Source organism: Psammomys obesus, unplaced genomic scaffold (assembly GCF_907164565.1).
Source record: "Psammomys obesus unplaced genomic scaffold, mPsaObe1.curated_primary_1811, whole genome shotgun sequence".
NCBI classification, from domain to species: Eukaryota; Metazoa; Chordata; class Mammalia; order Rodentia; family Muridae; genus Psammomys; species Psammomys obesus.
In genome coordinates this window covers 744,882-760,473 of record NW_026596120.1, presented here as the reverse complement: position 1 = coordinate 760,473, position 15,592 = coordinate 744,882, and the positions used below count along the sequence as shown (strand labels likewise).

At 46.5% G+C, this 15,592-nt stretch overlaps 1 protein-coding gene across 2 annotated transcripts in view; it reads right to left on the bottom strand.

Moving 5' to 3' along the window:
• Rasgrf1 (Ras protein specific guanine nucleotide releasing factor 1) overlaps positions 1-15,592 on the bottom strand; it is a 97,781-nt gene that overhangs the window by 4,705 nt on the left and 77,484 nt on the right. Inside the window, exons 23-27 of one of the 2 annotated variants that reach the window (XM_055629849.1) lie at positions 14,379-14,463; positions 8,842-9,039; positions 4,710-4,789; positions 1,435-1,552; positions 413-481 (exon numbers count right to left, since the gene is read on the bottom strand). In XM_055629849.1, the coding sequence (XP_055485824.1) occupies positions 413-481; positions 1,435-1,552; positions 4,710-4,789; positions 8,842-9,039; positions 14,379-14,463 (550 nt within the window). Of the gene's footprint in view, positions 1-412; positions 482-897; positions 1,110-1,434; positions 1,553-4,709; positions 4,790-8,841; positions 9,040-14,378; positions 14,464-15,592 lie in introns of those variants that run through there. The other variant, XM_055629850.1, reaches the window with a different exon arrangement.

Genomic DNA, 15,592 nt, shown 5'->3' with positions numbered 1-15,592 from the left:
ACACACACACACACACACACACACACACACACACACACACACACACAGAGGGGGAGAGAGACAGACAGACAGGCAGACAGACAGACACATACACCTTATAAACCAAAAACCAAGCAAAATCGCTACTAATCAACCAAGCAAAGGGGATGTTTGGAGCCACCTCTCTAGCACTGTGGGAGAGTACACATTGCTTTAAGCCACCCCATAGGATGTCAAATCAGGCTGTCAAGTAAGGACCAGCATGCTTCTGGCAAGGGGACAGGAATAGGGAAGGCATCCTGAAGAGAATGGAATTTTAAGGTGGACCCTGAGGATCCTGGAAGGCCCAAGGGAAGGAGCTTTGGGAAAGAGGAGAAGCCAGAGCAGACAGCACCACTGTGAAGGAGAGGAGACCCCTAAGCGTCGCTCTTACCTTTGCTTGGTGCTCGATTTTGTAGGCAGTCTGTTGAAACTGGCGAATCTCTCGGATAATATGGGAGATCTGCAGGAAGGCAGCGGAGGTTTAGACTGGTCTGCTCTCTCATGCTGCCTTGTAGATGGAAAGGGTCATCGCTAGCTATGTCTGAAGCCACACTACCTCGTGGAAAACACCTCAGGCTTTCTTTACACAGCCACCTGTTTCTGAGGTGAAACCTGTCTGTGTGGGATAACGGTGCTAATGTGTGTATGCATGTGGTGTGTGTGTGTGTGTGTGTGTGTGTGTGTGTGTAATAAAGAGACCTCTATTAGTCAGGGCCACAGACTTCCCAACACCACTACAACCAAACCCCAGGCTGCCAGTCAAAGTGAAAGGCATGTGAATGTTTTAATGTTCGAATGTTGGGATGCGAAGCATAAGGGCTTCCCTCCATCACAAATATGGCGCTCCTTGTTTATGTTTGAAAGAAACCCTTTTTATTAATGTGGAAGCCCATTTTACAAGATGGGTGAAAATAGAGGCCTTGTGGTTGGAGTGAGAGAGAGACATGAAGTACTCTTCCTGTTCAGAGGAGTCTTCTTGGATCCTCTCACCCCCATGTCCTGGATCTTTTGTGGCGGATCTGAAACTTGCTTTCTTGGGTGTTGTTGTTACAAAGTGATTTTTCTTTCGTTCCACAAAACAAGCATTTCTGTGGATATTAAATTGTGAGATGTGAAGAAAGGAGTGGGCTTTGGGGTCAGACCCAGCACTCAGAAACCAGCTCTCCTTTTTGCATATGTGGGGCCCTGAGCTGGGTCTTTTGTCCTTGCCCATTCTCCTTTGTAGGGAAGGGTTCTGGGGAAGTGGGAAAGGCAGGGAGCCCGGGGCTAATGACATTAGTGTCAGCCATGGTGTTTACTGGTGGTCTTCCATTGACTGGACTGAGAGCAGGGACAGGCAGAACAGGCTGTGCTCAGGCAGGGGCCGTGTGGCTCAGTCTGGAGTTGTGCCTCCATCCACACAGGGAAACATACCATCCTCATCTTGGAGAAGTTGACCAGGCCGTCCTCCGTGTAATTGGGTGTCCCCTCCTCGATGAAGGCCAAGTCGGTGAGGTACATCCCCAGGTAAGGGACACATGGTGGGTCACAACTTGGAAACAAATGGCATCCACAAAAGTTTTCACTTAAGGAAAGGAACTTCTGCTAAGGACAGAACATCCTGCATGCAGATTTTGCCTGGCTAGAGGCAAAGGGATTTCTAGTTACAAAGAATCACAGGGTAAACACAGGCCTGGACTACCAGCCAGGTTAGAGGGTGGGATAGGCTGGGGGAAGGGGCCTCCGTTGTATCTTCTGTGATCCAAACTGCCTTTCTTTACTTCTCTGGCATCTGCACAGTGGAGTTTCCACAGCTGTTCCCAGCCCCCTCTCAGTTCACTGTTTTCCCCACTGTTACTCTGTGTTCAGTTACCTCTGGGAAGGCTACACCACCCACACCCAAGTTCCAGCAGTCATCACCCAGTGCAGCATTCTTAAGACCTGTCTTCTTTCCACCTAGGTATTCGAGCCAAAGCAGAAAGACCCTGGCCCTCTGACCACTTTCCTGGAAGTATCTTCTGGAAAGAGTGGATGATTCTCAGGGTCTATGGTTACAAGAAATGAGACCCCAGTATGAAGGACCAGGCCTCTGAGGTGTGGCTCTGAGCAGGGGCTCGTGTCCCTTTACCATGGCAGGTTTTCTGGTCCCTTGGGAGGGTGCAGGGGGAGGAATAATGGGGTCTGTGATAAAGTGAGCAACCACGACTCTTCATTTCAGCAGCTTCAGGGGACTCCTGAGACAGTGCTCAGCAACCTCATCACAGCTCAGCACAGACATGACAGAGGGATTATTCCTCTGGCTGCCTGACACTCTTACCATGCTGGAGGAACGTATGTGCACACTTTGAACTAGTCCTGACTCTGTCTCCCCTGTGCTGGGATTAAAGGTGAGCCCCGTCACATCTGCTTTTTGTTTTGTTTTTTATTTTGACTTTTTGAGACTGGGTCTCTCTACATAGCCTGTCTGTCCTGACCATTACGCCTGATTTTATTGGTGCTGGGGATCAAACCCAGTGCTTGAAAGCTAAGCAAATACTCTACCAACTGAGCTACATCTCCAGGCCAAAATGTGCCATTTTAAACTGCCTAGAAGATCATCAATCAAATAGTTATCTAGTAATATTGCTCTCAAACAAAGATAAAGCATTGTCCCACTGTTAAGAGTTGGTAAAAATGGGCCCACTAGTCGCCTGGACAGGAAAACGCTTTTCAGGAAGCTCTTCCAGAGCTCTTTCAGAAAGAGTGTGAAGCCTACTTGATCATGTAATCCCTTTCTTGTTCACTCTCATGCTCATCTTAAACTCCATAATAAAATCTATATGTCTTCTACACTGTACTGTGAATTGTGCCTACATTCATTTGATGGAGATCGATAGGACCAGGAAGCTGAGGAGAGTCTAGAGTAAGATCCCAGTGACAATAGTTGAAAAAAGATTTCAAGGATGTATGAATGGGGCTGAGGACCCACACAGGAGAGCCACTACAGCACTCTTTAGATGGGTCACCATTTCTGCCTGAAGATTATTATCAATTATCTTCTGCTTTTTTGTCTCTTTTCTGGTAAAACAGACTTCGCAGCATCACTGGACATGGTGTGCTCTCCATCTCCGCAGGGCAGATCTGCCTTACATAAAGATCTTGGTTCCCAGAAGCCCCTTAAGCCCTCTGCCCTGTGCCACTGGCAGCAGAGGGTTCTAGGGGAGGCACTTACACAGGCATACAGATGACCTGAAAGGGAAGACAGTCAGGAGAGGGACTCAGACAGAATGGGAGCCACGGAGACAATTAGGTAGCAGTAGTGGCTGCAGTGGATGAGGAAGCCGTGTGAAGGAGGCAGATGGAGCAACGCCCAGAGGCAGACGGACAGTTGGTGAATGCACAGTGGGGCAGCTCCGTACAAGCACAGTCCACAGGGGCTCCTGGGAGCCCGGGCGGAGGAGAGACGGCCGGATAGCACAGATGGGTTCAACATCTGTCTGAGGACATAAACAGAGTGGAAATGGTCAAGGCAATGGCACACCGAGCTAGTGAAGGATGGACAAGAAGTAGGGCAGGAGGGAAACAAGAAGAGGAGGCAGGTGAGGCTGGCTGGGAAGAGGGAGTGAGGAGGGCATTCCAGCCAATGTCAAGGGCTGGAGGTTTTGGCTGCCCCACACCAATGTGCAGTGACCTCTATTGAGACTCTTATTGGCTATGGTCAAGAGGTCTCTTACAGAAGGGAGGAGAGTATTTCTTGAAGTTAGAGGGACCCAGCATCACCAAGGTCCAGTGAGGAGCCATCCAGCCAGGAGTGAGACGGGGACAAATGAGGGTAAAGCCTAGTATGGATGCCTAAAGAAACCATCTCTAGGGAATAATAAAAACAATCTTTTTCTTTTCAGAGTCCACATCTCATGAGTGTGCAGCCAAAGTCAGATGCATCACGTCTTTCTTGTCAGAGGTAGCTGAATCTCATGAGACATTGCCCAAGGCAGACTGTAGACTGCTGGTCTTGGAGGCCAGCTCAGGCTAAATCCAGGCTTGAATGCCATTGCCACATGACTTTGGCATGTTCTCCCTGTCTTTCATTTAGAAAGACAGGAGCTTGCCTTAGGGTCGAGGTGCACAATGTCTGGAGATGTTTCCAGTAGTCCCAAGTGGAGAGGTGTCATTAACATCCCATGGACAAGGCCAAGGTGTGCCTACAAATCCCACAATGCACAGGCAAGCTCCTGAACATAGAACCATCCTGGCCCAAGTGACAACAGTGCAGTATCTGTGGGGCTCAATGGCAACAGTCAGGGAGGTGACCTGCAGACTTAAGGTGAAGTCATCAATGATTGGTAAAACTATATCCCTTTGATTCTAAGATGCAGCTGTAAGTAATGTATGCACTCACTTTGGTGAATTTCTTCATGTAAACAGGAAACACAACTACATTAAATAAACTTACAAGTATACTGGCTACTGAAGTTATTAAAATGGAAAATTGCATTTAAGCATCAAAAAATCTGGCACCAACTCTATGTTCAACCACAGATAAGCTGCCTCTGACATTTCTCTGGTAGATAATGGAGGGCAAATCTGACCCACTGCTGGGTCTGAGGAGTCTATGGGTCTTATGGGTAGGCAAAGGAACAGGCAGACCTCTTGCTTTGACTGGATGTGGCATGAAGATGCCCCTGTAATGTGGGCTGTGATTTCAAACACAACAATGAAGCACCACTTACTTTTTCAGAGCTTCTCTGAGGTTCTTAAATCTGCCCTCTGATGACACAAGCTTTTGGAGCTTGTCAATCAAAGCTTTCGTCTAGAAGGAATCAGAAGCATTTACTGACATTCAACACACATCCAGGCCCCAAGCCCCAGGCTCTGGCCCATGATCCAGCAAGCTGACCTCAGGGCTCCAGGCTACATTTGGATTTGGGGACTTTATGTGCCTGGCAACCTCACCTATGTACTCTTTAGGAGTCAGGCTCCATCCCTGTCATAACTGCCTCTCTTCATATACATCTCCCAGAACACCAAAGTTAGTAAGGACCCTGGAAACCAGTGAGATCCTGAGAACTGGTGATGTAGAAGGACTTACTGGGTGACTTGAGGGAGTATTCATTTAGAGCAAGAAATAACTAGTGTTTTCATGGTTGTGATTTTTTTTTTCAGAACCTGGGGCTTCTGACATATGAAGCAAGTGCCCTGCCACTGAGCTATACTGCAACCTTTATGATCATCCCAAGAGCTGGACCTAATGGCGTTGACCATTTTTTCACACTGTCACTTTGACAGGCAAGAATGAAATGCCATCCAAGAACAAGAACTGAGGAAAAAGATGGCAGAGGAACAGATCATCCAAAAAGGAAAGGCCTGAGTAAAAAGGATGAAACACTTGGTAAAAGGTGTATGAAATTGTCATCTAGGCCCGGGCTACACCTGACTAGGGCAGGGAATGGACAGCTGGGTTTGACTGGCAAGGACAACTACATTCCCAGGAGAGTACACTGCACTGGGTCTGTCTTTGTGATCCTTTCCATGTCTGGTCTACCAGCTGTCTCCTTGAGATCCTCAGGTCCCTCATTTATAAAAGGATAGGAGGGATTAACTTTTCTTTTTCAGATCTGGCCCTCAAAATGCAGAATGGAGCTGAGAAACTGTGCTGTGGGTGATCATGCATCAGAAGACCAGGAGTCGTGACCAGCCCCAGAGGGACGTAGCCACAGGCCCCCACATGTACAGTCACAGAACATGCTTCCATGCTGGTAGATGCTCTGTGTGCATCCTTTGAGGAGGAAGAGAGGATGAAGGCATTGATTGGTTTGGCTCCTTAGCTATAAGAAGAGGGAACACTGGTGTTTAGACTGACCCTGCTCAAGGCACAAACACATTCGGATCCGCTGACAGAGATGCGTGGCGGCAGAACGTGTGACTCTGGGTTTCCTTTAGAATTGGCTGTTAGCACCCTGGCAAAGCCCGAGGAGTTCCTAGGCCAACCTCTGACAGGGTCAGGGTGACCACATGTACCAGAACTTCCCACAATGGTACCCTCCTGCCTTGTCCATGGAATGACCCAGGATGGATTCAGGTCAGATGTGGGGATTTAGCACCAGATCTGGGGCTTTCTCAGCCTCTGTCAACCAGCCTCAGCATGCACAAGAGCAAATCCCCATTTCTCAGATATTCCCTAAGGGCAATACTAGTTCAGGTATGGTAGATTTTGGGAGACAGATACCCGTATTTTGAGGCCATTACCATGTAGTCAGACTCTCTCTCTCTCTCTCTCTCTCTCTCTCTCTCTCTCTCTCTCTGTGTGTGTGATTTGTGGATGTATGTGGAGGTGAGAGGAAGTGCCTCCAGAGTCCTCCTTCTACCATGGCTCTGGGTATTGAACTCAGGCTTGCACTCTACTCACTTTACCTACCAAGCCATCTCACTGGTCTTACACAGGCTATTTCTGATGCATGGGAATCAACTGCTTTGAGAAGTGCACAATTTGATTCTTTCCTTAAGCCTGCTGTGTACATAGATCATCTCTGGGTGACCACTCTCTATCCAGGATAGAGTTTGGGACACCATGGAATTTTCCCATCATGTTCTGCTTTGAAAACCATGTCATATGTTTAGGCTGGGCTAGGAGCTTCCATCTTCTAATGCTCCCTGGGGTGTTAGGCTTTCTGGCTGAGTACCCCTTTTCAATGGGCAGAAAAGGGGGAAGCTTTAGACATGTAACTAGAATTAGGGAACAAGCAAAGAGTCTTCCTCAGGAGCACTGTCAAGAAGAAAGATGCTTCTGTGGCCTTCAAAACACCTTTCTGTCCTGTTTATCGATCAGAAGACATCAAATGACAAAGAATGTTTCCTCCCAAAGGGGCTAAGACATATTGGGAGCTGAAGGCAGGCTTTTGTCCCTATAGATACAACCTCCCTGGGATGAGGAACCACAGGCACATCACTCATGGCTGCTGTCTCGAAGAGCCACGTGAGACACTTCCTCAAGGGACAGAGATTGTTTGAAAGATGACAGGAAGGGAACCGAAAGCAGAAAGAAGAAACATTGGGCTGACATACCAAAAAAAGTGATCAAAAACAAGACTGTGTTTTAAGATCTTGAAATGTGGCCATCTTGGTGGGTCACAGGAGTCCACAGGCTACTTGCAGAGAGATAACGAACCTGGTTTTGTTGGTGGGGTCATGGACAAGGCCTTCCAGAAGACATCAGAGCCCAGCACAGTGTAGATGCTTAGCTACTGCATGAGCAGAAAGGCCGGAGAAGCCAGCCAGTTCAGCCTACCATCAAAAGTTGAGGCCTGGGTGTGTTTCCTGAGGCATCTTTATTTTTATTAGACCAGGCCTGCTGCCTCCTGGTTTTGAGTGATGTTCTAGAATACAGGCCAGGCTGCATCCACTGACCACTAACTCCTCCTGTTTTAAACTCTCATGGAAGACAATGGAAGATTTCAGAATGGCCACGATTTGCCCCCACACTCTCAACTCCATGAGGATGGCGATGCTGAAGAAATATAGCCAAGAAATACAACATGTGTATTCTAGGAAATGTCTAGTGGGATAGGAAGTGAAGCCTGGAAAAGGTGCCGTCATCCAACAGTACTAGGGAGGGAGGAGTAAGATACTGAACCAGAATGAGCTTCCTCGTCTAAACCTTGACAAGCCATATTGACTCAGAAGACGGAACTTCTGCAGGGCCTTGTTCACCCCCTGACTTCAGTTTATAACAGCATGTGTCTGTGTGGCCAGCTGTCTCTCAAGTTCCCAGTTTCTATTTTTTCCTGGAGTTGTTAACAGTAAAAACATCTCTCATGGCCCCAATCTTGACCTGGGCATCCAATGTGCCAATAAAGAAGAGGCCCAGTGTTACTGAGATGTGAGGGGATGGTCCTATAGACTCTGAAGCTTGTCTGTAATCAGAGACTAGAGTGTCTGGAAAGCAGAGAAGGACAGAGGATGGGCACATCCTAAATCTTTCCTTATTTGGATGCTTAGCTAAGTGGGAAGATTTATGGAGCTGATGCCTGCTAGTGGGTAAAATCACAACCCGCTGCTGGCTCAAGGAAGATAATGAGAAACAGGCGATAAAGAGAAAAATGAAGCGGAACTAGAGTGCAAATTTAGAGGGCTGAAGATGGGACAGGCAGGCTCCTTAGCGATGCTGGGTCCTGCAAGGCTCTCTCAGTTGAAACACCAGAGATATCGTTGTCATATTACAGGTGCCTTTAGAGGTCCACTTATCCCTGGTGATGCTTGTCTATTCTTCTGCAGACATGTAAACCAGGGTTGGGGCACCTACTGAGTTCACCAAGGAATTGCCTCATGGTGTGCTCTGTTAGAGAGAGCTCTTCTTATGAGCTACTCCTCATGGGCCTTCTGCACAGAACTTTATTGCCCAAAAAGATTCATCTTATGCTTTTTTTAGAAATAATATTCCAGATGAATAGAGATCAAATTTATATTTTAGGATTACCAATTATCCAGTAGGTCGCACAGATCCAGTGGCCAGATGGCTGGTGGAATTGGAATCTTAGGAGAGAATATCTTAGCCACCCTCCAAATCTTGCCTAGGAGCATGATAATGTTACTACTCTTGTCCCAAAGAAAGAAGAAGAGTGTTGGTGCCAAGTATTGCTGCCTCACAGCTCCCAATGTGGGGTCTTAATTGCCCAAGTAGGAACTGAAGTTCCACAGGTCCATGGCCACATCTGTGGGCCTGGCATATGTTCCTATCTGACGTGATTTTCCTGGAATTGTGAATCCTCAGCTCAGTTCTCCATTCACACCCATGGATCTGGTCTCCCTGCCCCCAATCCCAGCCCAGGCCCATATCTGGCAGCAGTGCCAGCCTCCTGCCCGCACCTGCTTAGAAACTTTGAGCCATGTCTTTTTGAGCCGGAAGATTGCACTGCGGTTCATGGAGGAGGTGATCTCTAGCACGGCATTGTAGTTGTGTAGGCAGCGGCATATGTCGGCCACAGCCACCCACTTCTCAATGGCGCTCACCCTTGCATTGATGTCTTCATTTCGGATAATTTCTGAAGCAATCAAGTTACTAATCTTTAAGCCAGTGCAATAAGATAGGAAAAAAGTAAGAGGAATAAATATTGCAAAGACCGTAAATCATTATTTGCAGATACAATTTCTTGTTAGAAATCCCCAAACAACAAACTGAAAAATAATCAATATAAAAAGGAGACATTTTCCTATAAGTTAGTGATGGTCTATTTACAAATACAAAGAAGCTGAATGTGGTGGCATGCATCTGTAACCCTAGCACTTGTGAGGAATAAGCAGGAGGATTCCAGGTTTGAGAGCAGCCTGAGACATAGTGAGACATTATTTCACTTAACAAAATAAAAACAAACAAGCAAAAAATATAATGACAAAGATTTTACCACTAAAATAACAAGAGAGCTGTGAATTACCTTAAAATTTAAGTTAATAAGAATAGAGCATAGGGTGTTGCATGGGGAAAAAAAAGTTATCAAATGGTCGTGTAAATACCATGTTTTCATAACTAACCCATTTGTTCAGTGTAAACCAATTAAGCTTCCAGTGGGAATTGCTTTGGAACTGGATAGAGTGGCTCTAAAGTTCATGTGGAAGAACAAAGAGTTATGGCAAGCCAGGGTCGGAGGGAAATTCCCATCACTTTCTTTTCTGAAGTAGGACACATACTTGGTGTCACATATGAGGTAGACTTCCTTGGAATCCTGCACCCTGCCAACAATCACATTCACACAAACAACTCATGTGTGAGTCAGAACTGGAGTGGCTAAGTTGGTTGGGCCCAAAGATCAGGGACCCAGAACTGCAAGGAGCTGGGAGTCTGGAAAGATCCACTTCCCTGCATGTTGGCTTGAATCTGTAATATTTTGAAATAGAAAGCAAGGCAGGCACAGAGGCACACACCTCTAATCCCAGCAGTTGGGGAGGCAGAGGCAGGCTGATCTCTGTGAGTTCAAGGTCAGCCTGGTCTACAAAGCAAGTCCAGGACAGCCAAGGCTATACACAGAAACCCTGTCTTTAAAAAAAAAAAAGGCAGAAAAACCCAAAACAAAACAAAAAACAAAAAACAAAACCAAAACCCTCCTCTGAAAGACTCTACCCAGCAGGGTCTCTAAGCAGATGCTGAGACTCACAGCCAAACTTTGGGCAGAGCTCAAGGAGTCTTATGGAAGAAGGTGGAGAAAGAAGGACCGGAGGGAACAGGAGCTCCATAAGGAGACCAACCAAGCTGACAAATTTGGGCGCAGGGGGTACTGCAGAGACTGATGCACCAACCAAGGGCCATGTATGGAGAGGGCCTACAACCTCTGCTCACAGGAAGCTCAGTCTCCAGGTGGGTTCCCTAGTAAGTGGAGCAGGGGCTGTCTCTGACATATGCTCTGTTGCCTGCTCTTTGATCACTTCCCCCTGGTGGGGAGACCTTGCCAGGCCACAGAGGAAGAGGATGCATATAGTCCTTGATGAGACTTGATAGGCTAGGGTCAGATGGTAGGGGAGGAGGACTCCCTCTTTCTATGAATTAGAGAAAAGGGGATGGGGGAAGAGAGAGAGGAGGTGGGACCGGGAGGAGACAAGGGAGGGGCTACAATCGGAATATAAAGTAAATAAATTATAAAAAATAAAAAATAATTTAAAAAATCTGATAGGCTAGGGTCAGATGAAAGGGGAGGAGGACCTCTCCTATCAGCTGACTAGGGGAGGGGCGGGGGAGGAGAAGAGGGAGGGAGGGCAGAATTAGGATTGGATGAGGGAGGGGGCTATAGCTGGGATACAAAGTGAATAAATTGTAAGAAATAAAAAATAATAAAAATTAAAAAAATCCAATGGGGAAAAAACCCAAAATTAAATAAAATAGAAAGTAAATAAAGTATAATAATACATCAACATGCATGTATAAAACATTGCAGTGAAATGCACTTCTCTGCAAGCTAGTAAAAATTAATTTAAAAAATCATTTAAGAGGTAAGAAAAATGACTTGTTATTGGAAAAATAACGGTGTTAAAAGGCAACTGCACATAAGCAAGTAAATCCAGCAAGAAACCTTTTGTGTCTATGCTTTTGTTTCTAACCTTTTGTTGCTATGGCATGGGTGCCAAGAAAGGGTGTTGAATTTACTTTTTTTTTTTTTTTTTACACTTATTTATTTATTTTTGCGTGTATGTGTCAATGCAGGAGAGTGGGTAACAGCACATGTGAGAACAAGTTGAGGGAGTTTGTTCTCTCCTTCCACCATGTGGGTTCCAGATAGGAAACTCCGGTTATTGGCCTTGGCAGCGGGTTTTCCAGCTGATACACATCTTGTCCCCTGGGATGCTGAGCCTTAGTGCGTCCTTACAGAAAACTATTGCAGTTAAGGGGGGAATGAAAACACACAAAACAGTGTGTGTTCTGTCAACTAATTAAGTTGAAGTAGTTAAAATAGTTCTCTCTATAGAAGACACTGGAATAAAAAAGAACTTAAAAAAAAAAACTTAAGAAAAAAAACTCCCAGCTTAAAAAAAAGAACAGGGCAGGGGGTTGGAGAGATGGCTAAGTGGTTTAGAGCACTGGCTGCTCTTCTAAATGACCTGAGTTCAATTCCCAGCACCCACATGGCAGTTCACAACTGTCTGTTACTCCAGTTCCAGGTGATCTGACACTCTCACACAGACATACATGCAAGCAGAACACCATCGTCCATAAAATAGAAACTAAAAAATTAAAAAAAGAACATATCAGTGGGACCCTCCACAGGTGAGAGAAACAAAATCAACACTTGCTAATTTATTCTACAAAGCCACCATTGTGTTTATACTAGCACCAGAGACAGGCAAGAAAGAAAGAAAGAAAGAAACCAGATGCCCAGCTCTTTATAGGCCGTGGCCGAGGTGGGTTTGTGCCAGAGGCACAGGGTCTTTGAAGACAGAAAAACTATGTAATTCTCAAATTTACCAAATCAATAGATTAAAGGAAGGAAGAACTCATGACCATCTCAGTAGCTGTAGAGCAAACACTGAATAAAAGTCAATTGATGATTTGCAGAGATGGGTCAATGGTTAAAACACTTGATGGTCTTGCAGAGGACTTGGGTTCAGTTCCCAGCGCCCATGTCATGTTGCTCAGGCTTACCTGTAGCTACAACCATAGAGGACCTGATGCCCTCTCTGACCTTTGTGGCATACCTATATATATTCGGGGATACACATGTACATTAAAAATAAATAACAATTAAAAATAAAAATTATTGGCATTCAAGGAATAGAAAGAGATTTTTTTTTCTAACTTTATCTTCTCTTACATAGGGGAATATTAAAAACTTTCCCTGTAAAGGGAAGAAAAAGGCACCTTGTCTTCCTCTCCATTCCACTTTGTCCTGGAGGGAGCTGGGGGGACTGTGTGGGTTCAAAGGGGGGACTTTTCTACTGTGTCCCATGGGCAGTGCCATTCAATCTCTTTCAGCTTCGGTTCCTTCCTCTGTAGAGTCAGTGCCATGGGTTAAACGAGATGGGAAGCCCTTCCCACAGGCCCTACCACGCAATATCAGTCAGTACACACTCTTCCTGGTTTGTGCTTACTCCATCCTGGGTGCCCGGAGTACCAGGGCCAGGAGGTGCCTCCCTCCCTGGCACTACAAGACTGCGCCTCCCTCATTTCCTGGCTGACAAGGGCATTCCTGGATGAGGTTTGTTAGGGGTCCATTTTTGCTGTGGTTGATGTGTGGAGCAGTCTGTGGCCAGGCAGTCAGGACCGGTGACTTCATGTGCTCCCACCTCTGACCATAGAAGGCTCTTTGCTTGTGTTGACTAAACTCAAGAGAATGAAGATGCTGTGTGCAAATGCTCTCGGGAATGGGACAAGGCTAGGAGAAGACAGTCCCATGGATGTAGATAGGAGAGCCTTGTGGGGAAATAGCTGGGAGAGTTTTTGTTTTTGTTTTTTCCAGAGCTGGAGACCCCGCTCTGGAGACCCTTTGTATGTGCTAGCAGAGCACTCCAGCACTGTGCTACATCCCCACTGTTTTTTTTTTTTTTTTCAGATAAGGTATTACTATGTAGTACAAGTTCAAGGTTGGCCTCAGCCTCCTGAATGTTGAAATTATAGGTGTCTGCCTTGGGGGTATTTTTATTCTCTCTCACAGTCAGCTTTCACTGTGCAGCAATGGCAGACATATGAGCTGCCACATCCAATCAGCAGACCCTTCCAGAACCTCCACGTCTCAGGATCTTGAAAACGAGAGGAGTCCACCTCTCCCGGGGGTGGTGTAAGCTTTAAATGGGATTGCCGTACACGCAGAGCACAGTACTAGGCAGTTATGGAAAATATTAGAGGCTACTTTTATTAAAGAATGTTAATACCCCTTGTAGCCACAAGCCTTCCCCAGAAGACTCTGAAGCTTGTTCAGCCTCTTCTCTGGGAAGAGATCCTGGGAACATTGATGCCTGTGTGCCTATATGTGTTCATATGTGTGTTTGTGCATGTGTTCATGTGTTAATGTGTTCATATGTTCATGTGTTCATGTGTGAGTACAAGTGTGTATATGTGTGCATGTGTGAGAGCCTGTTTGTGTGTGTGCATGCGTGTGTGTGTTTGATGCACCAGTCCAACCTTAGTGCCCTAATCAGACTCAGCTCAAGCCCTTTTTGTCACACACACAGGGCTACTTTTCTGTTTTTGTGCTTGGTTTCCCCTTAACCACTCCATTCCAGGAAAGCTAATGGTGGATGGAGTACTGGGAGGTGGGACTGGAGGAGCCAGAGGCAGGGCTATCTCAATCATGCCTAGGGGCAGTCTCAAGCTGTTGGATCAAACCTAGCCTTGTTCTCAGCAGCTCTGGGGCTTCTGATCTCTTCTGTGCTAACTTGTGGAGCCATCTTATCAACCACAAAAGACTATGTGGTGGCCAGGACATCACACCATCGTGTCTAGGGTAGATGAAACTGCCTAACATTTTTGGAAGGGTTTGGGTAATGCTCATGTCAGAGGGAAGTTGTCTGCCATTTTGCTTGTTCCTAAGGCTGAGATGCAGTAAGAAAATAAGAAACACACGCTTTGGGTCTTTACTGTCTAACCCTTCCTCCTTTCCATCCTTTCTGCTACTGGTCTGCTATGACCTTACTCTGAGGAGCTGTTCTTTGTGGTGACCACAGGCCTGAGAAGGCTCCTCAGGAGCCATTGCTGACTGATGGCTCTAGATGATTGTCCCAGTTGACCTTCACATGGCCCCTTCATGGTCATCCATTTAACAGGTGAGGAAACCGATACCGAAGTGAAGAAAGTTGGCCACACAGCTGAGGGGGGTGGTGGTGCAGCAGATGGCATGGCGCCAGCCTGCCCTCCACTCAGGCCCCTGTTGGTCCTGCCAACAAAAAGTCTGGCAGAAAGGCACTGCCCACGCATGCATACTCACATCATTGAAATGCTTGGTGGTTTTCATGATGTAAGGCGTCCTTTCATTCTTCTCTACCTTCATCCAGCCCTGTCCAAAGAACTCCCTGCAAGGAGGAAAGGGGATCCCAGAGCAGATGAAATTAGCTCTGCTTTGCTCATTTGGTGTTGGGTCACTTCTTTGTTTGTTTGTTTGTTTTTTGAGGTAATCATTTGTAGGGGAGCAGCCCTCTGCAGAAATGCAGAGAGGAAGGACCCTTGAGCTCAAGCCCAGCTCTGTTCTGCACTGGGGGAGGGGGACATTCTTTCAGACAAGTGCTTTGTGTCTTGGGTACTTTCCTCATCTGTGAAATGGGAGACCATCGTGAGACTGAAAGGAAGTGGGGTAGGAGATGGCTGAGCACTGTTGTGAAAGTGTGTAGGCATATCAGATTTTCCTATGGATTTTTGTGTCTACATTTTGGCCACTTTGTAGTAGCTGGTCTTCAGAATAGAGGTGATAGCCACAAAAGGGGCTTTGGGCTAGAGCATGCCCTTGGTTCAATTCCCAACACTATCCAAAAATGGTGGGGCATAAGAGGATAAAAGAACTGCAAACAAGTTCTAAGAGTGCGTTCTGGCCTGGGAACCTAGTGGGGAAGCCACAGACTTGCTGCTAGTGGTCAGGAGAGGTGCTTGGGTCAAGTCCCACAGGCTGGTGCAGCCTCAGGGAGGTGACACCTGTGAACATGCACCCACAGGGAGGGAGGCAGGAGTAGCACTGCTCCCACATCCTGAGGGTTGGTCTCCAGGTGTTATTGGGTGAGGCTGCACTCCTGCCCATGGGCTGCAAACGTGCCTCTGGAAGGCAAACTGAATGCACGAAATGCCCCGATGATGTGTGGCCTCAGACACGTGAGACCAATGTTGGGAAACTGTTATGTAATAACTATTGGAAAGTCAGAGAAGTGCCTTAGTGGGGAGGATGTGCAGCTTTAAAAGTAGCAGCTTTAAAAGGCCTTGACTTAGAATGTACTGCTGAGGACATGAACAAATGCATGTCGTTTATTAGATGAAGAGAGAGATATAAAACTGTGTAATTACAGAGAACACCAGGGTGACTAATGACAGGGCAGGACAGACGGCAGCAGGCCTGAGGTTTCATCAAAGTCCAGAGTCATTCCCAAAATTTGTTCTTAGGGCTTTCACACACACACACACACACACACACACACACACACACACACACACACACAC